Raw genomic sequence first — 27717 nt, 5'->3', positions numbered from 1 at the left:
CATTCCTGACACAGTCTTTGACCTCATTGAGCTGGAGGTCTTGAAGCTGGAGCTTATCCCCGATGTCACTATTCCCCCAAGCATTGCTCAGCTTACCAGCCTTAAGGAACTGTGGCTCTACCACACAGCTGCCAAAATTGAGGCTCCAGCCCTTGCCTTCTTAAGGGAGAATTTGAAATCTCTCCACATCAAGTTCACAGACATCAAGGAGATTCCTCTTTGGATTTATAGCCTGAAGACACTAGAGGAGCTTCATCTAACAGGGAATTTGAGTGCTGAAAACAACCGGTACATTGTGATAGATGGGTTGAGAGAGTTGAAGAGGCTGAAGGTGTTAAGGTTGAAGAGTAACCTCACCAAGCTGCCACAGGTGGTGACAGATGTTGGTGTGCATCTTCAGAAGCTTTCCATCAACAATGAGGGCACCAAGCTCATTGTTCTCAACAGCCTTAAGAAAATGGTCAACTTGACAGAGCTTGAGCTGATCCGTTGTGACTTGGAACGCATTCCTCACTCTATCTTTAGCCTCCACAATCTGCAGGAGATAGACCTGAAGGACAATAACCTAAAGACCATTGAGGAAATTATCAGCTTCCAGCACTTACATCGTCTCACTTGCCTTAAATTGTGGTACAACCACATTGCCTACATCCCCATGCAGATAGGCAACCTAACTAATTTAGAACGCCTTTACCTGAATCGTAACAAGATAGAAAAGATCCCTACCCAGCTCTTCTATTGCCGAAAACTTCGGTACTTGGATCTCAGCCACAACAACCTGACTTCCATACCGCCAGATGTTGGACTTCTTCAAAACCTGCAGAACTTAGCTGTGACAGCCAACAGGGTGAGTGAGCAAAAGTAACTCTAGCGATTCTGTTATCTGTTTGATTAAACATGCTGTAATGGTTTGTGAAATATTCCTGGCACCACCATTCTATTTAAATTCTCAAGCTTTTGTTTCCCTCTGAGGGGTTTATCTAAGGCGAAACACAGCAAATAGCTCCGGGGCAAGGCTTTCTCCGAACAGCCCTTGTGCTGTAGCTTTCTTCCCTTAACAGTGAAACTGCTACAAAGTGGCAATGGGAGACTGTTTAGAAATGCTGCCTGTCCCTTGTTTCTCTGCAGTTGGAAGCGTGTAGACTCTAGCTTGACATCAATTTTGGACTTAAAACGGAGATCTGAGAAACTGTAGTCTTAATCTGGAGCTATGCACTTAAGTTTATGTACTTCACCCATGTACATGTACGCTATGGCAGCAGCCATCTAGGGCATGTATGTGTGTGGCTTACAGCTTTGCTTATAGCACTTTGCATTTCCAGGGAATGTTCCATAGTTTGGTCTTGTAAGCATGCTTTTTCTGTGAGAAGTTGGGTATGGACAGACATAGAAAAAAATTGTTCTTAAGCTCTCACTTCTAAAATGCAGTGTCTTGTTCCACAAAGGTGACTTTAGAGAGAGCAAAACAATCTTCTGCAGTGTCCTTAGGGCAGAGTGCACTAAACCAGGCTTATCAATTGGCATTTAGATATGAAAGTGTGAACTGTGGCAGTTCCTTGACTTCCAGAGAGGAGGAAACATGATGGCACCTTGCTATGCCTCAGTATGATGGCTGTGGGTTTTCTTGTCCCAGATAGGTTGTCACTGTAATATATCAAATCCTTACTGCTGTTGGCAAGATGTGCTCATACCTGAACACTCGTATTGCCTGTGAGAGGCAGGCAGAGTAGCTCTAATATGGTTTGGCTTTTCACAGGGGAAATGCTCTCAAATCAAGTATTTAATTGCCGATTCAGATCAGCGTTACATGGGGTTCCTAAAACTCCAGCTAGCATTTTGAAGTTAGTGCCTGAAAGTTCAAGTCTGTGTTGTGCCACTGAAGAGTAATGGCAGAGAAGCAGCAGCCATTCAGCTATCCCAGTTTAAGAGCTGGCCGCTCAGTTTTCCCAGCACTAACAGACTGGATGGCTGTGCATCTGTTTGCATGCGTGGCTTGAGCTCTGGTAACTTTCATGGTATGCACACATCACTTCTGATTAAGTTAAAAGCCAAAATATTTTCTCAGGTCAAGTGGGGCTGATATAGGCAAAGCTTCTGAGGATGGCATTAAGCAAAGCTGAGGGAATTTTAAAGATTCTTAAGCTACTGTTTGGAACTTGGATAATTCTGTACCATTTGTCTTCGGCAACCTTCCTAGCACGGCTTCCTGAGGGTTAATCTGCAATGTATCCTCTGCAGTTTTGGGGTGGAGCCTCTCTTGGATGAAAAGGAGTTAGAGGAAGCTCCATTTTCTGCAGCACGGTGTGACACCACCCATTCCTCTGAAAAAAAAAATAAAAACCAACCCCAAACCCAGCTAATGCAACAGGAAGGCTGGGGCAGCCTTCACTCCAGTGTGTACTGAAGCAGAAGGTGGTGAGGACCCAGTGAAACAGCTAAGCTGTTTGTATCCTCTGCAGGTGCCTGGGCAAGGCCACAGTTGCCCTGGGGCTCTGACAGCCTGGTTACGTACAGTAAACAGTGACAGCAAGAAACACAAGGATTGGTAGGCTGGCATTTCCCAAGGCCAGGAACTATCTCAAATGTCCTCTCCTAGCTCGACAGTCTTAGCAAATAGAGACTTCTGGAGTTGGCTGGTAGCAGTGTAACATTCTGGGAATCAGGCTGTATCATAGCACATTGTTTCCTTCCTAAATCAATACTTGTTCCTTAAATAACACTATTTTCAAGAGTCTGTGATCATTTGATTGCATGTTGCTGTTTGCAAAACACTCAACGATGCCAGTAATGAAGATTGAATTGAACTGTCTTTCATTGGTCTGGTCTTGGCTTGGCTTTTCCTTGGACTCCATCTCATTCAGAACTGATTACAGTCTAATTTAGTCATGAATGATGCCATGCACAATTTAAGTTTTAAAAAGGACACTGTTGCATTTAAAGGCAAATGATAGCCTCCAAGATGAGACTTTGAATTAAGGGGGGAATACTGAATTGCTACATTTAGTTCATAGTTCAGTGTTTGTTAAACCTTAGCTATATTGTTTTCTTAGAAATTCTTTGGGAGGACTGGACTATTAAAAGGCTTTAATAGAAATAAGCCTTATTAAATTAGTGGCTCATGGATACATGAAGGTGGTGGTGGGAAAGTTAACAGCTGGTGGCTTAATTTTTTTGGTTGCATTTTGGTGCTGTCAAAAACCCCTGTGCTTTGGAACATAAAATCCTTGCAACATTTCAAAGCCGTACAGAAATGATGAAAGAATAGCCCTAGTTCTCAGGGCCTGGAGATTGTACCCACGTGGCCTCTGCTCTTTTTACAGCAAAACTAGGAGTACTGACTAAATCCAATCTTTATGATGTTCAATATAATACCAATTGTACAATGGCTACTTAAAGCAAAGGGACTATGATCCAGTGGTGGTATGAAGGGTGTGGGATGGGAAGAAGCTGATACTGATGGGACCGTGTGACAGTATCAGCCAGCTGTGAGCAGGTTTCTGGTCTTCTAATACTGTCCTTAGTGATCTCTTCTGCTTTAGCCATCATCATTGGTGATCTCTTGCAACTAATGCAAAAGAACATCTGAAAGAGGAATCCATACACAATCATGGTCTAGTGACTTTTACTTGGGGAACAGTCCCTATGGTGGAAAGCAGGAGCTCACTCAAGGAAGTAGATGATCAAAAACAAGTGCTCTGTGAGCCTTGAAGCATTGTGTGAGCATGCTGGTCTCTTATGAGCATGTGTCCTGTCTGCTGGTGACTTTGCCTATGATTGATTTCTCTTTCAGATTGAAAGTCTCCCACCAGAGCTGTTCCAGTGCAGGAAGCTGAGAACCTTGAACCTGGGAAACAATGTGCTGCAGTCACTTCCATCCCGTGTTGGAGAGCTGACAAATCTGTCACAGATAGAGCTACGAGGGAACCGCTTGGAGTGCCTGCCTGTGGAGCTGGGAGAATGTCCTCTGCTGAAACGCAGTGGGCTTGTGGTAGAGGAGGACCTGTTCAACACACTGCCCTTGGAAGTCAAAGAGCGGCTGTGGAGGGCAGACAAAGAGCAAGCTTGAACCCCTGAAAAAAAGGGGAAAGCCTCTGACCAACTAGAAGGAAACAAAAGGCCATTCCAGTCCCCCTTTCCCTAGATCCTCCCCTTTCTCCTCTCCGATCACTACCAGACTAGCCAAGGAGTCCCTGAACAAACATGACTCTGAATGAGGCAGCTTCCGGCCTCAGATGCAGGATGGGGGAAGCTTGGGATCAGGCTGAGGATCAAGACAGATTAGTCGGCCTCTGAGCAAGGGCCAGTGGGAGTAAGAGGTGTTGCTGTTCTGGACAGGAAGTGGGGTGAAGTGGATGGTGCTGGTGAGAAGAAATGACCTTTCAATGGAGGAGAAAATGAAATGTGGGGATTGCTGCATTGCACCAAATGGGGCTTATACGTGTCAGGGACTGAGAGTGTCCAATGTCCTGCAAGCAAAGATCAAGAGACTAGGAAACCTCTTGAACCTCCATCTTTCTGTGACACCTGGTACTGTTCCCCTCTGACTTGGAGATTCCGTCAGTGAGGCCCCACAGTGGGGTGGGATAGGATACAGACAGCTGATTTTATCTAGATGCTGGCATTAGGATTTGGGGGATAAACTTATCTCAGACATCAGCTTGAATGCAGGATCTTTTTTTTACCAATTGTCTTTCCCCTTTGCACTCCATACCTTCTCCTCTGCCCCTGGAGAAGGAACCAAACCCCCCAAACTCTATCTGCCCATTTAAGATTGCACTATTTTAACAGTTTCAAGTCACTTGTGCTGATGAGTACATCACATAGCATCCTTCTCCAGCTGATCTGCTGGAGGCACTAACTGACAATTCTAGAGCGTTAGCCTGTTCTGAAATGGATGGTTATAGTGCAAGTGGGAGAAAGATCTGGATAAAAAGCAGTCGGACTGTCTAAGCTACTCTCCCAGAAGCACTGAGTTGCTTCAGGATCTGGCTTTTAACGTTTTTAAGCTACTTTTAAATTCCTGGTATTTTGTCACATATCAAATATGAACATACAACTGGCCAGTGTGTTGGGCTGTCTCCTGGGGTTGGTGGTGTTAAAGAGGAACACTCTGCTTTCCTCTGTACCTCTTGCCCCCTCCATTAAGTTGTTAGATGCTTTGCCAGTATTTTTCATGAACACAGGCTACAGAGATGCTTGATTCTTTTTTTTTTTTTCCTGTTGTCCTCCTCACTTTAACAGCTGTCAGTTCCTGTTACACCTCTTGACCTAAATAAGAGGTCAATGCTGATTGAACTTGGTGCTGGAAAAGAAACCTGTGCTCCTATTTCTTCCCCTTTTCATTCCCTCAGTGTTAAGGAGCAGTATAAGAATCCTCTGTGGACTGAACTCCTCTAGATTCCTGGGACAGAGCAGTCTATTGAAAAAGCCTGACCTGTTTGGTATTGTTTGACAAAAAGCTCAACCTTCTGTACTGGCAGAGGTAGCGGAGTTGTAATAGCTACCGATAATCATGGCTTTAAGGTGGGGTGGTTAGGGTGTGCCTACGATACATCCTAAGTTTGCTCTTTTCCATCAGAAGGAAGAGGAGGCTCAAGGACCTGCAGGTCCTAATTGTAATATTTGGCATCAGACCAATAGGCTGGCTCCAAGTTGGAGTGCTGCAAGCTGAGGCATGAGAAGTTTGGAGGCCTCCCATGTGTACAGAAGGGGGAAGCTGCAGCCATCTCCAAAGTGGTTTCTGGCAAGCTGCCAGTGAGTGCCCTGGCTTAGCAAATCATGGTGATCCCTTGGATGTTGGGGCAATAAGGCAATGCTATGGCTTTTTTCATCAGATGTAAGATATGAAATATATACACTAAACATGCTGAAACCATGAACAATGTTAACGGGGCTCTGGATTTGTTGATGTTCAGATGCTTAAATAAAGCTATGTTAAAATCCAGGAGATCTGTTTATAAAACTGCTTTTAAGAAAGATGTAAATTCTGCCTCCCTTAGTCCATTCATTATGAAAAGCTTAAATGGTCCAGGGAATAATATAATTAAATCTCTTTATCTGGAAGGCAAGGTACTGTAAAAGCTCTTGTTTCTAACAGTGTTAGTGACTTTAAATTGTGTTAGAGTTGGGGCCACTGCTGAAAGGATGGGGAAGTATTGATGCTGATGCTTCTTGGATTGTACTTGTTCTATTTGCACAAGCATTTTGGATCAACAGAGAGGGCAGACATTGCTAGGTGGGCTTAATGCTTCTTAAGTAAAGCAGCAATGGCTTCAGGCTTAGCTACAGTAATACTGTTTTCCAGTCAGTTCCTCATGATGGGTGTGAGGGCTGTTTGGATTGTGAAGGAAGCTGGCTTTTTCCTTCCTCTATACCAAAGGATAGTGCTGGACAGTAGTGGCTATAGAACAGAGGCTTGAACTCTGTTTTGTATTCAAGGCCACTGGGTAACCGGTTTACAACACATGTATTTTAGCCTAGGCAAGGCTGAAAGGACAGCAGCTCACTGGATTTTCACCTAGCATACAGGAGCAGAGAGGTTTCTTGTGTATGTCTAGATCATTGTAGAAGAGTGCTCTGACTCGATTCTAGTTGTGGTCTTAGTTATGCAAACTAAACTTTACGCAGCTACATTAGAAGTTTCTATAAGCAGCTCCTGAAAGTATGCTGCATTGCTTCTAGAAGCTTGCAAGCCTCCTGAACTGCCATGTATTTCGGAGCCGGGTCCATTGGACAAGTGGGCAATAGGCTATTCTGCTAGAAGCCAGAGACTGGCTCTAACTTCTAATCAAGTAACAGAGCCATACTCCTGCTGCTTGCTGAGTAGAGGCTGCCCATGCCTGAGGTCTACAAAGCAATTGTAAGACAGCCCAGTGCTGATCATGCATGAAAACACTAGCTTTTTGCTGCTCTTACAATATTCCAAGCTCATTTTTTTTTTTTTTGGTTGTGGCTGCTAGGTCTTGAGATCGCTTCCTCTGTGGCAAAATTGGGATAAACAGTCTGACAATTTCTTGTACCAGAAACACAGGTGGCACAAAAATACATTGCCACTCTGGAAAACAGCAATATGTATTATTTACTCCTGATATGTGCTTCTTGGTCTTCCTGCAAATAGATACTGATTCCAGAGTATCAGTCTCGTATGATGAGATGATGGAAGAAGCTTTAAAACTTCAAGGATAGAGTCTAAACCATGAGGTCCTGAATGCGTCTACTCAGGACTCCTCAACCCACAGCAGAGTGAGTCATCCACTTCCATTACGTGTCTGGATTGCTCAGTCTTTGAGGGATGAGCTTACGTCAACAATCCTTCCCCATTTGCAAGTATTCAATCAGTGTGTATTCTATTTTTTTCCTTTAAGTTTCCATCAAACTGAAGTTTAGGGGTTATTTCTGACATCAGTCTGTATGTTCAGAAAAAAAGTTAATGTAAGCAGACAATCAGCAGTCTGTTCAGTGTCTTGTTCTCCTGACGGGCTTTTCAAAGCACTCTAGTAGTAGCAAACCAGATTATTTATTAGCTGCTAAACCATACGACAACTTGAATTAAAACCAACAACTGTTTCCTTAATAGCACTTCTGAGCTGAGTGAGTTCTTGAAGCCCCTGTAGATCACAAGCACGCTCATCCCATGTTAGGACTGAATGTTAGTAGTTAGGAATTCTACCTTTCCTGCTAAATACCCCAAAAAGTAGTAAGTTGCAACTAATTATTTTGAACCAGGTGAAAGGCAAGGAATACCAAACCTATTAAATGTGTTAAAGCTGTATCTCTGAAACTATGCACTGGAACGTTAGCTGAAGTTGTTCTTTGTTTAAGATTGTTTTCTGACTTTTATTATTGGGTCCCTAGTTAATTCAGCAGCTGGAATTAATTTACTCTGCCAGTCTGAATGATTAAATAGCTGTTAGAGGTATCTTTCATCATGTGGTGTTTTTTGGTATTAATTGTCACTTCCTGATAATATCCTACCTCATTTTTTAATTTTTTCTTATTACCATTTATACAATTCATTTAGCTCACTTCATTTTAATTAAAGTAAGTTCTTGGTGTTCATTACCATAAATAGTATTAAGTGGCTTTCTGTTGCTGAACCACACTGAGATCCTTTTTTAATGTTTGCTTGTTTTTCCTCTCTAACAAATGATTCTAGAAATTTTGAGAACAATAACACGTCTTTTGCAGAGGATGAGGTGTATGGAAAAAGTTTCAAATATTATGGATTCAACAGCTGTGATGGATTCCTTACCTCTCTTTCTGCTTTGGGAAGGGGACTAGCATGGTTTGAGTTCTTTGGATTTTTTTTTTTTTTTTTCAGTCCTCCTTCGGGGGGGGATAACTTTTTTTTTTCATCATTAATAGCTGTGCCTTCTCTAGAGATACATTAATGTAGCTTCTCCACAAAGGCACTTGCTCCTTCAAATGCATTTGTAATCATCTCTGCCTGAAGCCAGCTATTCCCTCTGATTCTTTTTCTTTCAACCATGGAGAGGTTTCTTAACCTTTGGCGTGACTTCTCACTGACAAACAACATTGTCATACCATAAACAGTAGCGTCACCTACTCTGAAATGTTACCTAAGGTCAGGCTGTGTGAATCCTAACTAGTAAAACTATTGCTTAAACTTCACTTTGATTTTTTTTTTCTTGTTGCATTTTAATTCCTGCCCCCCACCCCCCCGCTTAGCCATACAGTGGATCCTGTAGTTTTACCAAGCATGTGCCAAAACAGAGTAAGTTTTCTGTCCTACCTGCATTCTAACAGTGCATGAAGCAGAATTGGAACTGGGCAAGAGTATTGTTTGACTCGGACCTTTCTCCCTCCATCCCTCCAGCTGCAGTGGTAGGTTAATATTAAACAGCTTTGGCAGTATGAAATCTTCCAGAAATCTCATCTCTGAAATCCCTTTTCAAACGTAGCTGTGCTTGAATCGCTGGACCCCAATAGCAAAGGTGAACTTTGTGTGAATCCACACAAAGAAAGGCTTAATTTAGGATTTCTGGAATTACCCTTCTTCCCTCTTGGTTTCCTTTAAAGGAAGTTTATGGAACAATGGGGGAAATTTTTCTCGAGGAAGCTTAATGAGAAGGGGGCTAATGAGCCTGAGTCATCTTTTACAGCTGTCAATGTGTCCATTTAAGTGAGACAGTACTCATGGCTTAAACATTGTTCACTCCCATTTTGTAAATGTACGAGCAGGGTTGTGGTTTGGCATCAGAGATCTGCGACTTGATGTAACATTTCAGAATCATGACATTCACTTTGTGTGTGGGATTGTTTGGGCAGCTGATCAACAGCACCTCCACCTTAAGCACTGAAGGCTGCTATTGTTTGCTCTGAGAGACTTGTAAGACTGGACGCTTCAACAGAATAAAAGTTTTAATTTTTAATTTGCATTTTCCTTTTATGTCTGCTTTCTTTTAAGTTTTTCTGTATGCAAAGGCACTCGGCCTTTCACTATCTCAATTTTCAGAAGACAGATGTAATAATTCCAACTATTGTGTAGGATTATTGGGGTTTTTTTACTTGTCACATGAGTCCTTGTGGATTATGACATTCCTTTATGAATAGGCAAAAAGTAGATGCACAGCAAAAGAGGTCCTGCTCACTGACAAGCCTGGACTGTCTTACATATTTCAGCGTCACTTTAACAAATGGCTGATATGGTTTACATTGCCAAACGTAAGACTGCTGGAGTGTTGTCTACATGGTCCCATAGACGCTTGGTTGAGTTTTCAAAATGCATATTGTGCTCTCCTTCCCTAGGAAAGGGATAGGGACTGAAGTCAATGGAGGAAACTGCCTGTTGCCATAGAAATAGTGCCTTCAGCCAACTGCTGGTAACAAATGATTTAAGTGTGTTTCCTAACTGTCTGCTACTTTTTCAACTGAAAATGCGGGCAGATAGCATCTTTCCGAACTGAGGGCATTCATGATGTGTTACAGAGAATCAGCCTGTAACTTTCAAAGGCAGCTTGAGTTTCTGTGCAGCTCGTTTATTGTATAGAAAGGTATTTCTTGTGTGTTTTGCCTTTCCTCGCTTCCTCTGTCCAAGACTACTTGACCAGGGTGATGTTGGCCCCACTTCAGTGACAGAAAAGGTGAGCAGGCTGTGATACTGTGTATTGGCATTGATGAATCTTAATGAAATGCTTAGCAGGCCTGAACCGAGAAAGGAGAGGACAAAATGTCCCTTGTCACCTAAGGTTCACTTGGACTGCAGCTCCTTTTGGCAAGGATTTACCAGCTCTTTGAATAGCTGAGCAAAAGGAAAGAATGAAAGGTACCATTAAAGCAAACTGGTGCTTGCTGGATTCCTGCAGGACTGAATACAGTGATGGGGAAAGAGCCCAAGGCTAAAGAACTGGTCTTTGTTGGGAAAAAGACTTTTAATCCTGGTAATTCCAAATTTACTACGCAGCTTGCTGAAAAACATAAAGATGCAGTAGAGGCAGCTAGAATGATATTGGGTTTATTCCAGTAAAATCCTCTAGCCCTGCTGCACCATAAGCTTTTTACCTTGCTGATTTTGTTTTTACCTGTTGATGACAGAATTCTCTTCATGGAAAATCACTGCATTTCTGAGGCTTCTGGTAACTTGAAGGAAAGGACAGCTAACACAGGGAAAACAAAAGTATTGAAGTATCTGTGCCATTTTAAATGCTAATATACTATTTAATGTAACTGAAATACTCATTATGGTTATTGTTGTTCCTGTGCTCCTTGTTTCTCATTAAATATTCTGTTATTTGTTACTGATCATATCAAAGACTTCAGGAGAGGTGATGAGAGATCTAGCTGAAATTTTTGCTTCCCTAATAACCCTGGCAGCTCTAGCAGCAGTGATTTTTGGCGAGAGAGCTGAGCTGCTTAAGCTGACTCCGGAGAACTGGCAAGCTGGCGTGGCTCCAAATGGTTTCAATAGGAACTCTTAGTGAGGAGGAAATTAGGATAATCATGCCAGTCAAAAAGGCATTTGAAACACTTGTGCTTTGTCTGCTGCAGGGCTGTCCATGTTCCGATGCCACTCACTCCTGTACCTTTCACACAGACATGGGGTGGGCTTTGGCAGCCTCCAATGGAGTTTGCCAGAAGTGCAGTTTTCTTGCAGAGCTGGCAGGAGAAACTGTTTAAGTCTGCAAAAGAGCTCTCTGAGAGGGAGAAAGGGAAGGAAAAGGGGATCATTTCCCAGTTTTGTCCCAGTACTTTCTACCTTCCTTATTTAAACTTACTGGAAGAGAAGGTATTTACGAAGATGACATCCTTCTCTTTGACTTTTTTTGGGCATTATGTGGCAGGGGTGGTTTTCTTCTTCGTGAAAAGGTCTTTCTAAGCCTCGAGATAGGAGCACGCCTGGAGTGGCAAAGAACTGGAGGACTCCTAAGGACAGACACTGATGAACGCTCCTCTAACCACGATGGGTTGCTGCTCCTAGTTTATTCAATGTTATCATCTGTGTTTTGTTGTGTTCTGCGATCTGCTGTTTATATTGCTCAAAACAATCCGTAGAACAGGAAAGCTGTGGTTTACTGTCATGCATCTGAACTAAACCAGACCCTGAAGTCATCAAGTGTGTGTAAGGTGGGGAGTGGAGAAGATGACGTGCTAAATCGCCGGAAAAAAAAGGTCACTGGGAGTGAGAAGTACATGACATCACGAATGACGGAGGCAATGCAGAGAGGGGCTGAGGTGTGGCACGGGAGCGTGTGTGGTGTAGAAGGCATGTTTCTCCAGGATTGCTGCCTCCCGGTGAGGGGGGAGGTGGGTCCTCATGAGATTGACTTACAGGCAATAGCTACAGCAGGGTGTGTTTTCCACTGGTTACACATCTTCCTTAAAAACACTTCAGCTCCATCAGTTGGTGAGAGTCCTTTAACAGGAAGGAGGAACTACTTGGTTAATTTTTTGGGGTTTTGCAGCAATGGAGGTTGGCTGTTTTCCCCTCTATGTTTGTAGCCCAGTGGTTAAAGTCTGGCAAAATTCGGCTTTTTAAACTACTGAATTCATATCCTCTTGTGTGCAGAGGAGAGCTTGAAAATAAGCTGTAAATGCTCAAAAAAGAAAACACTGATTTCTCTTTTCATTAAAACTCAAAAAAACCCCTTTAATAAGATGGGGAGAGATTTTTATCCAGAGTTGATTCCCTTACAGAATAGAGGACTATTTTTTTAAGACAACTTCTCTTTAAGATGGGTTTTTCTTTTTTTTTTTTTTCAGTTGCTAGCAAATATATTTGGAAGCAAACACCTTCCCATGAGCATTTTGCACTTCCTCATTTTGTTGGGGTTGTTTTTTTGGCTAGGTGAGTGATGCGTCAAACCACCCCCATGATGTTATTTCTTTGTGGAATGCTGCTGAAAGGATGTTTTCAGTGTTTCCTGCAAGAGCCAAACACTTTTTTTTTTTTTTTTCCTCTCTGGAGAGAAAAATCCCCAAGGATTCCCATGTGATGGGAAGGATGTGTTGGTGGGGAGCGCCACCGCTGGGCTTGTATCTCTTCTTTTTTTTTTTTTTCAGTTGCTAGCAAATATATTTGGAAGCAAACACCTTCCCATGAGCATTTTGCACTTCCTCATTTTGTTGGGGTTGTTTTTTTGGCTAGGTGAGTGATGCGTCAAACCACCCCCATGATGTTATTTCTTTGTGGAATGCTGCTGAAAGGATGTTTTCAGTGTTTCCTGCAAGAGCCAAACACTTTTTTTTTTTTTTCCTCTCTGGAGAGAAAAATCCCCAAGGATTCCCATGTGATGGGAAGGATGTGTTGGTGGGGAGCGCCACCGCTGGGCTTGCATCTCTTTTTCACTCTTCTGCTTTTTAGATCTAGTTTCTGCATTTTCTCTCTCTGGTTTGAACTGTGGCTTTGGGTTCACCTGTTTATGTGCACATTTGGAGCTGCAGGAGAGTGAAGTGAGCAAGTGAAGGTGCGCATCGCCAAAGAGCAGCTGTGAATGGAAAGAACAGGTATGTTTGCTATGAATTTTATCAAACCCTTACCAAAAGCTCTTTAGCTTTAATACCTTTTAGTCTGCCATTTGTCATCTCCTGGGTTGCTGGAGTCCCTTTCAGGTGCTGAAGCACTGGCAGGACTTGTTGACTGAGCAAAAAGGGCTCTGCAGGAGCCTGAATCGCCACTTTTAATTTGTTTTAAAACTTTTAGATCTTTTCATCCCACTTGAATCTTATTTTACCTCCCTTATCTTGTTTTACCACTGTGTTTACCAGCTTAACTGCTCTTTTTTTAAATCTGGGTTATTAATTAAAAGAGTTGTTCCTCCTTGGAGTTAAGTGAATCAAGTTTGTGATCACACTTGAGCAGAATGCTTTTGTGCACTTTAAGTAGTACCAAGAGCCAAAGCAAAACTCTGCAGCCCTGCACGTCCCCACTGGGAAGAAACGACCAGAAATGGGGGCAAAATTCCTTGAGAGGTAACTCCACCGGCTGTGCAACCATCCGGCTGCCCAGCGCTTGCTGTTATCACATGCCGAGGAAAGGATCACGTGAAGAGGCGGAGAGTCAGCCCTGCAGAGCTGGGGTGGCATCGTCGTCTGGCTGGTGGGATCCTGGGAGCTTCTGCCTCTGATGGCGTCTGTAACCCAGCATCAGATCCAACAGGTAAGGAACTGCACCCCGGGGAAGGAGCGTGCCTAGTGCAGGCAGGTGACACTACTTGTAAGACATGGTCACTACTAGTTAACCCGTGACCAGGTCTAGCAAAGATCTGCTTTACAACACTTTATATTCTTCTCAGCTTCTTGCATTGCATTCATTTTGAACGTGTGAGGACCCTGTTGTGGCTACAAACTTCTCCAGAAGGCAGCTTATCCTGCAGAGCTCTTGGAGGAATTTCTCTTGTGCCCTTCTGTCTCTGCTACTCAGTTCTTATCCGTGAAGTTGAAATCTGCCTGTCAAGGGATAATCTCTAGGGTATTCTATATAAAGAAACAGTAATGCCAAGAGTTCACTTCATTTTGTAAGGGAATGTGTAGTCAACCGCAAGAAATCACCCAGGGATTTTTCCCTTAGAGAAAACAATGCTTTGCAGTTTGTAAAGGAATTTCATTCTTATTTGGAATCTGGGTATGACCGCTCTGAGCCTATTAGAAGGCTTTGTAATTTAATAGTTGCTGGTCATACATTTTAGGTAAGATAACCTTAAGCCACAAAGGCTCTAGCAATGATATCTTCTCTGCTTTGTGGACTGGGGGGTTGAGGTGTGTTGTTCTTTACTGTATGGAATCTGAGCCTGTTAATGAACTACCTTTTTTACAGTAGAAACCCCTCCTGAAATTAAAAATTAAGAGCAGATTGTCCAGCTGCTAGAGCTGAAGCTGGGATGCTTTTCACACTGAGCTGAGGCACAGCAAAGGGCCAGAACTGTGTTCTCTTGCTTTGCACTGCTTCCCTTGAGGACTCTGGAGGAGAGCAATCACCCTGTCTCTTCCAGTTCCGTGAGGATGGCTTCCTTGTCCTAGAGCATTTTTTCACTGCAGAGGAGTGTGACAGCATGAGGAAGCAGATTCAGAGAATCATAGCGGAGATGGAAGTGCCGCCGCACTGCCGCACCGAGTTCTCTACCAAGGAAGAGGAGCAGCTCCAGGTGCAGGTACTGAGAAGGGCAGGGCTGTCCCTGCTGGAGCGCTGGAAGGAGAAAGGGAAAAGGCAAAAGGCAAATAGCTGCTCAGGATTCACTCCGGCGGGGATGAGACTCTTTCTTTTAACTGAACATAATGCTGTGAGAGGCGTTTGCTCTCCACCTTTCTACAAACGTTTGCCGGTGGCCTTACCGGAGGGTGAAGGAGGAAAGGGTGTGTGTGGCTCTGCTGTCCTTTCAGCCCCCCAACAATTGCCCCTGGTAGCCACAGGCAGCTCTCACAGCTCACTTCGTACTCATTCTGTAGACAGTAAATAGGTTATTTTCCAAGCAGCCAGCAAAGGCAAAGCAAGGGTGGCCTCTGCGTGAGAGGTTTGTGTAAAGTCCTAATCAATGCCATGAGATTTAGTATTGTAGAAAGCCTTTGTATGAGTGACTTCTGTTGACTGTGTTTTGTTTATGCTGCGGCTTGATGGGGAAAAAGATGCAGGTGAGTATTAGACACTTTGATCAAAGGCTCATTTATGCTTTTACAAGGATACGATTTTTACTGGGCTCTTACCCCTGGCAGGGTAGCTCGGATTATTTCCTAACCAGTGGAGACAAGATTAGATTCTTCTTTGAGAAAGGCGTTTTGGATGAGAGAGGTAAGCTCCAGCCTGAGTTAGCCAAGGGAGGGGACGGGGACTGTTTTCCAGCTCTAGGGATGATTCCTGCTTTGCAAACAATGTTAAATTCTGGTTTTGTTTTGTAGGTAACTTCCTAATTCCAAAAGAGAAATCCATCAGCAAGATTGGCCATGGTATGTTTAAAGGATGGGGTTTTGAGAGAGATGGACAAAAGGGATGTGACTTTCAGACATGAGGAGTTTTCCAGACCCGCTCACTATACATAACCTTGGCCATCTGAGTCGAAAACTTGGAGCAGGGAAGTGACTTCTTCCCTCTTGTGTGGCTTCTCTGTGCCTCAAATATCTCAAACCTCCCCCCCTCTCGCCACTGTGGCCACACAGCTCCTGTCATTCCAACCCCAGGCTGTTTTACTCTGGGATTCTGTGTTAAATTCTTCAACTTGATTTCTACATGTCAGTCTGCTTTTCCCCCTGTCACTCTGTCAGTGTCTCTGCAATTCCCTCCGTGCTGTCCCCTTGCTCTCTGCTGTCAGAGGACTTAAAAACCTTCCATTACGATCCTTTTCAAAAAACCCTTCTAGGAGGTTGTTCAGTGATGCATAGCTCGGAGTCACTGACATGCAAAAGTTTGGACTTCAGCCCTTGCCTCTTTCATGGAAGAGATTGCTCTAATAAATCTACTGCCCAAGACCGGTCACATTCAGTACAGATCAAACTGTGTCTTCTGCGTCCTGTGCAGGGCTGGGTTGCCAAGGCTGAAACCGTTCTCCCTCCGCTGGTGTCACCAGTGCCTTTTCTTTACCCTTACTGGTTTCAGTTTGACCTATTTCCTCTCTCCCAGCTACCGAACTTGCGTTTTGATTCCTTTTGTTTTCAAACAATACATGGAAAAAGAGAGCAGGATCCGCTGCATCTCCAAATGCGTGAACTTTGTTCAGACTAAACTTCACTAAACTTGGAAGTTCAGTACTGAGAGTTCTCAGTGCTTTGGTTTTCTCAGAAAAACTCCCTCCCTTTCCCTGCCCCCTGCCATTCTGTTACACTTCACCTTTTCCCCAGGGGAAGTGAAAACCACTGTAGATGCCTGCTGACTCAGCAACTTAACAATTCAAAAGGCTTCTTGACTTAATTTTTTTTTTTTTTTTTGGTAATTACTACTTTCGGTCGAGTCATCTCTTCCCTTGCTTGGGAGCAGCCCCTGCTGGACCTGGTTGTGTATCTTCATGGCAAATTTGATCATGATGAGGTGGAGGCATGATTCTGAGTCTTCGCTTTACGATTTTGTCAGAGCTGGCCTGTAGTGAGTGTCTGTGTGCAAACAGCTATGGGCCCTTTTGCAGTAATTACTTTTTTTTTTTGGTAGGTCTTAAGAAGTGTCTTTTTAAAGGGTGAATTCACCTACGTACCTTGGGGTCATGTATAGTGGTTGTCATGTTAGCATTTGTATAATATAATACTTAATCACATAATACTCAATTTGTGTTCACCTTTATACACTGTTTTTCATATAGCTGCAGTTTGTGGCCAGTGAGTAATTATATTTTTGGTCTCTGAAGAAGATTGTACAAATCTACAAGTGTTGTATCACCTTAGGCCTGGTAAGCCATGTGTGTCCACTCTTGGGAAGGATAAAAGTTTCTGGCTACAATTTATCTTGCTTGGTTGTTGGCTCTGCAGCTCATCGTTGAGAACTGCCAGGTTCCCTTCTGTTAATGATCAATCTGAGCCTTTTCTTCCCCTTTAGCTTTACATGCTTACGATCCTGTCTTCAAGCAAATCACCCACTCCTCCAAGGTGCAGGTGAGCTGTTACTGTTTCCTAGAATGGTCTGGGAAAAAAAAATAAATTATGGAGAAGTCAATTTTCTAGACTCCCAAGGATAGTAATTTTTTCTGTAAAAGAAAATTTAAATACCTTCAAAGAATGATGCTTTATAGTGTGCAGAAAACAGCAAACATAAATCTTGGAAAGTCTTCTTGCAGGAATTGGGAAGAAAACTAGGCCTTGAGAGACCAGTAGTTGTGCAAAGCATGTACATCTTCAAGGTACAGTAATTCAAGCCCTCTTGTTGCTCAAGTAATAAGATACTGTTAGGTGGGAAGCTGTGAAACTTCTCTTCACACGTCACCTTTCTTTCCTTGCAGCAACCTGGCATTGGTGGTGAAGGTGAGATTCGTATTATCTCTATATCACACTGCAGATAACACTCCTTTAGGAAAGGAATATTACGGGGAAAAAGGCTCAGAATCAGACTTAAGCCTGTGAGTTTTGTGGTCCAAGCCTTCTTAAAATTATTAAAAAGCATCCACATTTTCCAGAATTGTTTTTACATGGTATGCAACTTGAACAAAGAGCTACTTTTACATTTGCAGCAGGCTGAAAGGTGGTATTTTTATGTCAGATTTAATGTGTGTGCTGGATAGGTGGGCAGGGTAGGTCAGGTCAAGATGTCGGGGAGAAACAAGCCTGCCATCCTTCTAGTGGTACCGAATTCCTCAGGTGTTAAAAGACCTTAATGACAGCGTCTCATTGCAGTGACCCCGCATCAGGATGCCACCTTCCTGCACACGGAGCCTCTGGGCAGAATCCTGGGGTTCTGGATTGCCCTGGAGGATGCCACGCAGGAGAATGGCTGCTTGTGGTTCATTCCGGGTTCTCACACCAGTAAGAGTTGTGATGGTTTGGTGCATGCTGTGAAATGTGCTCCCTTGTTGTGATTAAGGGTGGAGGGTAACATGGACCGTGTTTATGTTCCCTGCATCGCGCAGTGCCTGCAGAAACACGCTACTGATCTTGTTTGTTGAAAGGATGACTTTACTTACTGCATGGATCTCCCCCTGTGCTGTTGTCAAATCTACAACCACATTTTTCAGCAGGTTATTAACTGCTTCACTTTGCTCTTGGCCACCAGCCCATCACGAGTCTAATATAACAATATTTTAAAATAAAAAAGTATGTAGTGTACATAGCTGACACTATGTTTAGTTTTAAGTTGATAGAAACAAAGAATCCAGGGTACTGGGGCAAGAAAGGACAGTCCTCCTGATTTTTTACTTACTCCAGAACCTGTTAAGGGGAGACCCATTAAAACTGCTCCTAAATCTTTTCTTTCCACTTCAGTATTATTTCAGGAGCTTCACCTGCAAGATTCAGTCTTCCCTGCCAGGCCACTGAGATTTAAAACTTTAATGTACAGAAGGTCTTAAACTACTGGGTCCTTTCTTCTCGTAGTGAAACAGGTCATTGCCATGCATTGGTGCTCCTTCCATTGCAGCCTTGAAAATGCTCATCAAGTCTGAAGAGTAATAATCCCTCTTTTGCCTTCCAGAGTAGGAATACACTGAGAAATCACTCTGTTTCTTTTCTTTTTATATTCCCCTCCCTCCCCCCCCCCCATCCAGTCTGCTCACAAAACTGTTTATTTTCCAGGTTGCATCCCCTCCACAAAGATCCCTTTTTTTGCCCTGGCCGAGAAAATGTTTAGACCTGACAGCCCTGTGTGGGAATAAAAATCCTCTTCCACACACGCAGAGCTGTCAAATATTGGTCTGAATTTCAGTAAACAAGGAAAGCCTCTAAGTCTATGCAAGGATCACCTGGACACCATCCAAGCCATTGGAGAACAGTCAGTGTCCCAGGGGAACACACAGACAAAACCAGATCAGCACAGACTCACTTAATGGCTGTTGTGACCAAGGGTAGTTGCTCTGTGTGTAACCACTATTGGATTACCAGCAGTTTTCTGTCTTGCAGCACCCCTAGGGCACACTAATCACACTAATTTAAACTGTTGCTTTCCTAAGCGTTCACTCAGTGAGTGTAATCATAGTGCTCTTAAGATTTTTTTTTAAGGTGCTCATCTGTCATAAATTCTGGAGTCAGCTGCACTCTGATTGCAATTTATGCTCATATAGAAAGGAGAAATGGACCAAAGGTTGGCTTTGCATAAGTGTGTGGCTGTTTGTGTTCCTAAAGGGCTATGTTGCAATGCACAGAAAGAGCCAGAAAGGCAAACAAAAGGCAGTTGTTCATCAGTTTCTGCCACAGCTGGAAAACTCTAAACCTTTGCTTAATGAAAAAACCCCACCCAAATTACTAAGGAAAAAATTTAATATGCTATAGTAATGAAGTTCCTGTCATTACCAAGAGAAATTGCGATATTGTTCCTCTGTGCAGAACATAGCTAGCTGTTTAATTTTTATGTGTGTTTGCTTATTCTGTGGATTTGCAGGTGGAATTACTCGGAGAATGGTCCGTGCAGCTCCAGGTGCCTCAACACGTGTAGAATTTGTAGGGTCAGAGCCAACCTACGATAACAGCCGGTTCATACCTCTGCCTATAAATAAAGGTAAAACCAACCCCCGACCAAGTCTGATTTACAGCTCAAGATAAACAAGAGAGCTAAAATTGGATTGTCACACTTACAACTTCCCTTACATTCTAAAGCTAGCACTCACAAATTGAAAAAGCAGTACGGATGTTTCTTTCAAACAGGTGGGCTCATTCTCATCCATGGTGAAGTCGTCCATAAGAGTGAACTGAACAGCTCAGAATCTTCTCGCCACGCATTCACCTTCCATGTGATGGAAGCCAAAGACACCAGCTGGAGTAAAGAGAACTGGTAACGTTGCCATCCTAACAAACAGCTGAGGGAACAAGAGCCTTTTCAGTGCAATAGCCAGGATAAACTTTTATTGGTGGTTTTGCATGTCACAGTTTCTGTTGGTGGTACCTCAGTTAGCATTGATTTCATACCCATAGAACTGGAGTAGCCTCTGAAGTTTTGTTTTTACCTCTTCCTTACTTCCTAGGCTCCAGCCAACTCCTGAACTGCCTTTTCCATCGCTCTACACTTGAAGTTAGTGATTGGCTTCTGGAGTCAATAGCTGATCAATATTCCTTTCTGATCATTCGTTCATGTTCTCTTTCAATACAACTTTCACTAGATCAGCTCTCAAGATTAATTTATCCTCTTCTCGGAACGAGGACCCTTGACATTGCTGAATATACCAGCGTTAGACAGAAGCTTCTACTACAGCATGAGCCCTGCTAGCATGAGAACGGTCGTCCAGTCCTTTTGATATGGAAACTTCTTTCGTCTTGAGAATAGACTGTTAAAGGCAATTGCACCTTGGCTGGGACCAGATAAGAAGTGTTTCTTCTTGCAGATACTCAGCATTTTTTTCTGTTTAAGCCAAGAGCACGTCTGGTGCATTTCTTGGCTGTGTCAATCCCAGCAGTGCAGGTGAAGGTGTCATGTGAAGATGGCTGACTTTTACCCTTAGGTCCCTGTGCTGTTGTTTGGATTATAGTGATTCAAATAATCCTATTGTGGGCAAAATGAATCAGGAAGTCTACTTTTGTAATCAATCTTCTAAGTATTTCCAGCAAACTGAGTGTTTGATCTCTGGGGTTGTGTTGATTAAAAATATTACAGTTCTTAAAGATTCATGTTGAAATTATGAAAGCAAAAACCCCCAATGAAACTCCTAACATTTAATTAAAAATATATAAATTCTCCTTTTCATTTCCCTCATCTTTTCTTTGAGGAAGACACAGTGTGACCTTCTCCCAGCAGACAGGGGTAGTGCTAATTTGTCAGATGAGTGGTCTGAACTCTCAATGTGCACAAGAACAATTACTATCCCCCAAGCCCCACAAAACCAAACCAACTTACAGCAAGGTGAAACCTAAGGACTGTTAAGAAATGTAAATCACATCTGAGGCAAGCTCAAGCCTGTATCCTAAACTGAGCAGAAGCAGTGTAGGTGTAACTTCACTGGCACTGGTGCAGTGGCAAGCCTGAGGTATGAGCCCGGTCTCATCAATGCACTAATTGCATTGTAGTAACCTTAAGATTGCTCGGAGTCCTGGCAGAGTGAGCCCCAGTTCTTACTGACTCATCCCTTTTAAAAGTATGTCGCCTGTCTCTGGCCTTTGTTTGATGAGAAATAGTCAAATTTGGTTTCTTTCAGCCCTTTGGGCTTTGCTGGGCAATGCAGAATAGGTTTAGTGCAGCAAAGAATTCATCACAGAGGAACGATCCGGTGGCTGTAGTAGGAATTAGGCAGCTGGGTAACGGCACCAGCAGTAACGTTCGAAGTTTCTGCAGGTATGGCTGCTGCCCTTCCCTTATCTTTTCTACAGTTTGTTGGAAAGTTGTGAGTGGGGTGGAGGGGAAGTGACTTCCTTTAACTCTGGTGCTATTTTATGGTGTTAGTGGTGAGGGCTGCGGCTTGTGATGGCAGCAGCTAAAGCTTTTCCTGTATCATTCCATTAGAAGAGTTAATAATTTAGAATTATTATGAGAATTATGAGGAGCGATAGTTTGTCCTCTGATTATATGCATTGCGACCTGCAATGTACAAACACACGTAGTTCAAGTGCCTAAATAAAAGCAAGAAGCTGGATTGGATTTGCAGGATTTCCTGTTAAATGTGAGGGGAAACTCCATCTAGTGCAGTTACTGAGTTTGGTTTCCTACAAAGATTACCTGACAATTTATCACATCATAAACCAACTCCGGATGATTTTGACAACCTCAGGAAAATTAGTTAACATGGCTCAGGAGCTCTGCCCAGGCAGGGGGGTAAACTGGGGGACAGAGCCTCTCGGCTATTCGAGCCCTGGCTTGTTGCAGGGACAAACACAATACTAGATTCTGGAGCCAATTTTGCTGGCTGAGAGCACTGGTTTCACTCCACCCCAGTCTTATTCTCACTCCTAAGACACAATCTCATGGCTAGGACTGCAGGACAGTATTGTGTAAGGTATTGTGGACTCACACAAAACTGTTCCCAAAAATGAATAGAAGTGTCAGAAGTTAACTTCATCCTGCAAATGAGAATCCTGGAATGCAAGTCTGCTTGGACACTTCTCAGGGGAAGGGAAGAGGCAGGGTGGACAGGTGCTGATGTGTCTTGTTCTAATGGACACTTGGCAAACTGGCGAGAAGAGATTGTCAATACAGAAGGATTTTATACGTAAAAATTACAGGTGTGTTTTGGCCACAGGATAGTTATAATTTTAATTAAATGGACAGAATTAAATGGCTTTACTCAACTTGTTTATAAAAGCATTTTAAAATTATTTGATTGAACAGCTAGCTGAAAAAATATAAGTAGAAAACTGCAATAGTATTAAAGAAGTTTATTGACTTTAACAGATTTTCTTCTTTCATGACTAATGTGTAATTATTTTTTCTGTGACTTTGCTTAGTGTTTTTCCCCTACATTGAATATTATTCAAAATGAATTTAGAGATTAAAATCTTGAAGGACATTTTTCTTGTTGCACAAATCTCCAGGGCTAAAACCGCATCTCTCTTGTTAGCACTGTTTTGGAATAGTTTCTTACATTCTCAGACTTCCTGCACCTGTCCCAGATAAACTTAGCTATTATAGCTCCTGAATTTGAAGTTGTGTTTATCCATTGCAGTGCATTAGTATGGTCTTGTTGATGGTGACTGGATACGTTGGGACAGTCGTATTCACTTTGTGGAGAGGGTGGCCACCCTCATTATAAAACGTGCTTTAAATGGCCCTCATACAGAAATGAGGAGTTTGCATATGCAGTAATACAAGACAGCAGGGCTCCGTACAGTAAAAAAAGTTTTGGCTCTGATGCAATGCAGAGGTGGCAAAATCTGAGAGCTTTGCTTATTTTTTTTCCTCCCATTGACTTGCCTCCTCTTCCTCTACCTCCTTTGCCTCTGAGCACCCAGAAGAGACATAGAAATAGCACTTGTGTTTAATAATCCAATTTACAAGTCTTGTTTGTCTTCTTGAGAGAACATAAATCAACTCATGCTGTTTTAAACAGGGGAAAAAACCAAGACCAAAACAAACTCTTTATTTTAAATAGGTTATCTTAATTTCTGTTTTCAACAACTCTTTATCTGCTGTACCAAAAGCAGTGTTTAGATCAGCTTTTGAGCTCTCATTACAGTGCACATTCTATTACCACTTTTCTCTAGAAAGAGAGAAACCTCTCTTCCTGGAAGTAAGTGCTTCTAAGCCATAAACATTATCTGGAGGTAGAGGGGCAACAGCAAATTATCAATTTGGGTAGTATAAGCTTCCAAAAGAGAAACTAAACTCACAGATGCCAGAATCCAGGCATAGCTGGAGTTCAGATTCACACTGCTGTCAAAGATCAGAATAAGAGCCACAGCAATGATCTGAGCAAAAATAGCTGTCACTGTCCCTTCAAAGGTCTTCTTTGTTCCCGGCCATTTGATTTCCCCCATTGTACTACCAAAAACGGAGGCAATAGTGTCTCCTACCCCTACTGCCAGTACCCCAGAGTAGGGGACCAGTGCTCCTGCCCCAGACAAGGTACCTTTAGGAGCACAAGATCTGGGGAACAACCACACTGGGAGGGACATGCCAAGGAGGAGATAAATATGAGTCAAGATTAGAGGTCCACTGTCTCTTTCATCCAAGAAGAGAGACAGCAAATGCCTAAGGGTTTGGCCAAATGGTTTGATCCTGAAGTACCGAATATACTCTAAGAAGATAAACACTGCCAGACAGAGTACTGCAGCAACGTAGAGAAGCTGGCGGTCATAAATTAGTCCAGGAACATAAGTAGCTACAACAATGAAATGGAAATATTTCCTGGTTATAGTCGAGGCCTGGTGTTTTTTAGATTCAGATGATCTCTTAGCATTCTGGTAGAAAACTACACCACATGCTGAAGCAGCCAAAAAGGTCCAATATACAAGAAGGTAAACTCTTGTGTGTGTCTGAAACAGAAACTGGAGTAGCCAGAACAAAGGGTTCCTCTGGATCAGCCGGTAAAGCCAAGGCATGATGACCCCTAAGCCTAGCACTGCTGTCATCATGTGGAAAAACATGGAGGAGATCCACGTACCCGAATCCATGAAAATGAAGAGCACAGTGAAAAAAAGCCCAAGAAGAACAACTCCAACAACTGCTACCAGAAGGAAAAAGTCTATGGGATCACCTCTGCCCTCAATTACATTCAGTGAGCGTTTAATGAGCTGATTGAGAACAAAACTTATGCCTCCGAGAACTAGCAATGCTTCTCCAGGAGTAAAGCATCGAGGCAACAAGTACAGCAAGATCATACTGAGGTAGACAAAAATTAGCAGCACTTCCAGGACCTCTATCACTTCTGAAACAGTCAAAGAATGCTTCATGGTATAGATAATTATACTGCCAGCAACACCAGTAAGTATGCAAGTGTTGGTTGGCACAGGTTTTGTGATGCCAACCGCTATTACAGACAGAAAGAGAGCAACCAGCATGCCAGTGGAAGCTACAACTATGCCAAAACGTTCGAAGTACACAATGCCAGCAGACTTGCACCTCTCCTTCATCACTATCCCCAACAAGGGGATGACCATGCTAGCTGGCAGGAGGCCACTGTTCGCTGCTGTACGGAACTGGAACACAGCCCCACCCAGCTGCAGCAGACGGTCCCATTTGAATTGGACATAAAAAGCCTGGATGGCAAGAGCGACGGCGCACCAGGAATACCGGTCCCATACCACTGTGTGCACAAAGAGGACGATGGCAAACACAATCAGGGACTCCACCAGCACTGGCTTGTTTAACATTATTCCAGTCCAACGTGGCTCAAGCTTTCAGAATCTTTCTCAGGAGTCCTGATGTGCTCAATAGTTGTCCATTAGGAAGAATTCCCTTTCATGCTACTGCAATTCCTATTAAAAAAAAACCAACAAAACAATTAAAGCAACTACTAGAAAAGCTAAAGCTTTCACACAGCTATTTTGTTCTTAAGCTCAATTTAAACTGATAATTATGTGCCAATTGTTAATTTTAACACACAGGTGAATAAAAAAACCCAAAACAAACCAGTGAGGTAATCAATCAGCCAAAACTGTTATCCCCCTCTGAGAATCGGAGAAGTCAGCCTGCAGTGACAGAAGTGAACCACTGAATACTGGGGTATTCAGACACAGTTTTAAATATTTCTGTTTCAGTGTCTTTGAATTGAAATATGAAGCAAACAAGCCATAAATATTCCCAGAAGGCTTCATTGTGATGGTGTGAATTTGAAATACAGTTAATTTAAAAGTTCAAAGACAATTTTAGAATCTAATTTTGTACGTGATTCTCACTGTAGTTTTACAGAACATTCTTCCTTTAATTAAATATTTCTTCTCCCACTGCTGTGCAAAACCCCCTACATACTTGTTACTGCAGCAGGTGTTTTATAATGCTAAGTAGTATTTACAATAGAAATAGGAAAGAAAACATCACAATCATTAAAAAAAAAAATCTCAAATGGCATACTTTATCTAATTTTGATCTATTACCAGAACTGTCAAGATAAGCTAAGTTGGAAATCTGGCCACAAAAGAATCAAATGAACAGAAATAATTTCACCTGCAGCCAGTGCACATGCTGCTCATCACATCCTTAGTATGAAGCAGCTTTAATTTATTTTGCTTCTACAGCACTGCCCGGTCATATTTGTTACAAAGATACCTATTCTAAAATATGCTTCTAGTCCCTTTTGACATACTGTCAATATTCTGTTTAACTCTACAATGTGTTTTAGCCATATGAGTTAACCATTATACAGCTCCATATGTGAGTGAACAAGCCTGATTTATTCTTCCTTATCTTTAAAGGTATTGGCTTAATTTCTCTTTAAGCCATGGCACAGTGTCTTCCCCCTGTCAGGTATCTTTCCCATTTTCCAAGTGAGAATCCCACACTCCTATATTACACAGAACCTAGATCTCTATCAATAAGCAAAATATTTTAATGGTAGTCATTAATGATACTAGACAAATATTAGCAAGTCTCATCCCAAAAATGCATCATTACTTTGTAAGTGACTTGTTTAATTAATGTCTGGTATGCACTATTTTCCTCAAATTCTTCAAGAGTAAGTAAACCTTGTAAGATGTTCTTGATCATGATCTAAAGCTGTCATTGTTTTCTAGATCGCCTCACTCCCTGGCCTTACTAACACTGCATTTATAGCACTTCACCTTCTCTGAATCAAGGCTCACAGCCGATGACAGCTCTGTTGCAAACTGATTTTTCCCTTCAACTTTTGGACTATAAGATAAATAGTTGAGATAATCAGCAATGCACATAATGACTCTACTAAGTTAAATCATATCTTAACTTCTTCAAAGTATTATGGGCATTCAAACATTGTGCAATTCTCACCAGCATTTATTGCTTTCTGGCAACCTTTATTTCTCCTTATCCATAATTTGATATTATGTCTTAGTCATACATAAGCCAATGCATTATACTGGGATCTCTTTTAGGTTCTTTCAAGGTATCAGTTTCTGTATTTCTGTTGGCAATAGACTGTCTGATCCAGCTGTGCATATCCCTGCTGGATACAATATCTCCAGCTGAAACTCTGGATTGCTTCATCCTTTCTGGCCCACCCTTAAGCCAATTAGTAGTAAACTCTTATAAAATTCTGCTCCCCCGGTCTCGTTACTAATATCTACATTAGCTCCTTCATGGAATGCTAGAAGTTTATTTAAAGTTCTGGTTTGCATTTTCATCCAGTGTTGAATGGTGTCACCAGATTATAAAGCTGATAGAGATCTTAGTAGTAATATTACTGGGTAACTATTAAAGTTTGTACTGTCAAGCTCCCTTACACTGTGGGTCTGGACTATTTCATTATTTATGACTTTGTACTGAAAACTCTTGGCTATTAATAGACTGCTTTTTTTGGCATCGTTATTTGTATATCCTGAAATACTTGATTGCCAAATAATGTCATTACATTTACTGCCGCTATACAGCTAGATCAGGCCAAGTGTAATCTTTTTGCCATCACAATTAATTTTTAAACCGATCAGGAGAAGAATTGATCATATAGTCAATAAACCAGAACTGGCATGGGCAATATCCACCTAGGACCACTAATGGTTTTGGGGTCTCACTCCTTGTTTCTGAGCACAGGGGAAGGGGGAGCTTAAAGGTTATTTGAGGACAGGCAGGGGAAATACCACACGTCAGCCAAAGATTGAAAAAGGCCTCTCTCTCAGTCTGGCAACTTTAAGGTTGCAACCCAGCTCTTGCATCCGTAACGACGCATGACAGCTTCCCCCAGCGGGCAGCCTGCCAGCTTGGCTGTAAGACAAGGAAGAATTTCACCGTATGAAACGCAGGTCTCCTACTCTAATGCAGCAGCTTTGCATTTGCTACGCAATGTATTTCACCATTGAATTATTTCATTTTCTTGTGCCTGCGGCAATTCCCTCCTCCACACCTTCTCTCAGGTAACGTGAAGCTCCTCGGAACTCCCGCTCTCTCACACACCGAACGGGACCCATCGCCCCCCCGTTTCAAGCCGCACAAAGCCCGTTCCCTGATCTGCATCCCGGCTGCTCTGGGAAGGGAAGCTTCCAGCCGACGCGCTCCCAAACCCCCGGCAGCCCTCGCCTCGCTGCAGCACCTGCCTCCTCCCTCTCCTCCCCGTCTCCTCCGCAGCGCTGCGGGCTCCCCCCACCCTGTCCTTT

At 42.7% G+C, this 27717-nt stretch overlaps 3 protein-coding genes across 11 annotated transcripts in view; 2 read left to right on the top strand and 1 right to left on the bottom strand.

Annotated features, from left to right (window-relative positions):
• Positions 1 to 12464, top strand: part of LRRC8A (leucine rich repeat containing 8 VRAC subunit A) — a 25184-nt gene extending 12720 nt beyond the window's left edge. For all 6 annotated transcript variants that reach the window (XM_035889819.1, XM_035889830.1, XM_035889832.1 and 3 more), the window contains 2 exons: positions 1 to 847; positions 3791 to 12464. In XM_035889819.1, coding sequence (XP_035745712.1) covers positions 1 to 847; positions 3791 to 4066 — 1123 coding nt within the window. In that variant the 3' untranslated portion in view covers positions 4067 to 12464. The remainder of the gene's footprint in view (positions 848 to 3790) is intronic.
• A 68-nt stretch (positions 12465 to 12532) lies between these two features.
• On the top strand, positions 12533 to 22258 carry PHYHD1 (phytanoyl-CoA dioxygenase domain containing 1). 3 transcript variants are annotated; one of them, XM_035890017.1, is made up of 12 exons: positions 12533 to 12963; positions 13319 to 13615; positions 14448 to 14606; positions 15166 to 15241; positions 15349 to 15396; positions 16970 to 17025; positions 17208 to 17270; positions 17370 to 17391; positions 17761 to 17889; positions 19457 to 19573; positions 19720 to 19846; positions 20037 to 22258. In XM_035890017.1, the coding sequence occupies exons 2-12, from the start codon at positions 13583 to 13585 to the stop codon at positions 20080 to 20082; spliced, it is 876 nt and encodes a 291-aa protein (XP_035745910.1). In that variant the 5' UTR covers positions 12533 to 12963; positions 13319 to 13582; the 3' UTR covers positions 20083 to 22258. The 3 variants fall into 3 exon arrangements, with proteins under 3 accessions (XP_035745910.1, XP_009632922.1, XP_035745913.1); XM_009634627.2 differs by having other exon boundaries at positions 12533 to 13615; XM_035890020.1 differs by lacking the exon at positions 20037 to 22258 and having other exon boundaries at positions 12533 to 13615; positions 19698 to 19828.
• Positions 22259 to 22405: 147 nt separating this feature from the next.
• DOLK (dolichol kinase) lies at positions 22406 to 27643 on the bottom strand. Of its 2 annotated transcripts, none has more exons than XM_035890010.1 (2): positions 27468 to 27643; positions 22406 to 24912 (listed from the first exon to the last, which is right to left on the bottom strand). In XM_035890010.1, the coding sequence occupies exon 2, from the start codon at positions 24805 to 24807 to the stop codon at positions 23236 to 23238; it is 1572 nt and encodes a 523-aa protein (XP_035745903.1). In that variant the 5' UTR covers positions 24808 to 24912; positions 27468 to 27643; the 3' UTR covers positions 22406 to 23235. The 2 variants fall into 2 exon arrangements, with proteins under 2 accessions (XP_035745903.1, XP_009632909.1); XM_009634614.2 differs by lacking the exon at positions 27468 to 27643 and adding an exon at positions 27109 to 27331.
• Between the last annotated feature and the right edge of the window lie 74 nt (positions 27644 to 27717).

This window comes from Egretta garzetta, unplaced genomic scaffold (genome assembly GCF_000687185.1).
Source record: "Egretta garzetta isolate BGI_Z169 unplaced genomic scaffold, ASM68718v1 scaffold190, whole genome shotgun sequence".
Taxonomy (NCBI): Eukaryota; Metazoa; Chordata; class Aves; order Pelecaniformes; family Ardeidae; genus Egretta; species Egretta garzetta.
This window is presented reverse-complemented; position numbering and strand designations above follow the sequence as displayed.

Bases quoted from the DNA above. Each gene is read 5' to 3' on its own strand.
- DOLK (XM_035890010.1), bottom strand. From the start codon at position 24,807: ATGTTAAACAAGCCAGTGCTGGTGGAGTCCCTGATTGTGTTTGCCATC.
- PHYHD1 (XM_035890017.1), top strand. From the start codon at position 13,583: ATGGCGTCTGTAACCCAGCATCAGATCCAACAG. The intron at 14,607-15,165 runs GTACTGAGAAGG...TACCCCTGGCAG, and splicing joins AGGAGCAGCTCCAGGTGCAG to GGTAGCTCGGATTATTTCCT. The intron at 17,271-17,369 runs GTACAGTAATTC...CTTTCCTTGCAG, and splicing joins AAAGCATGTACATCTTCAAG to CAACCTGGCATTGGTGGTGA.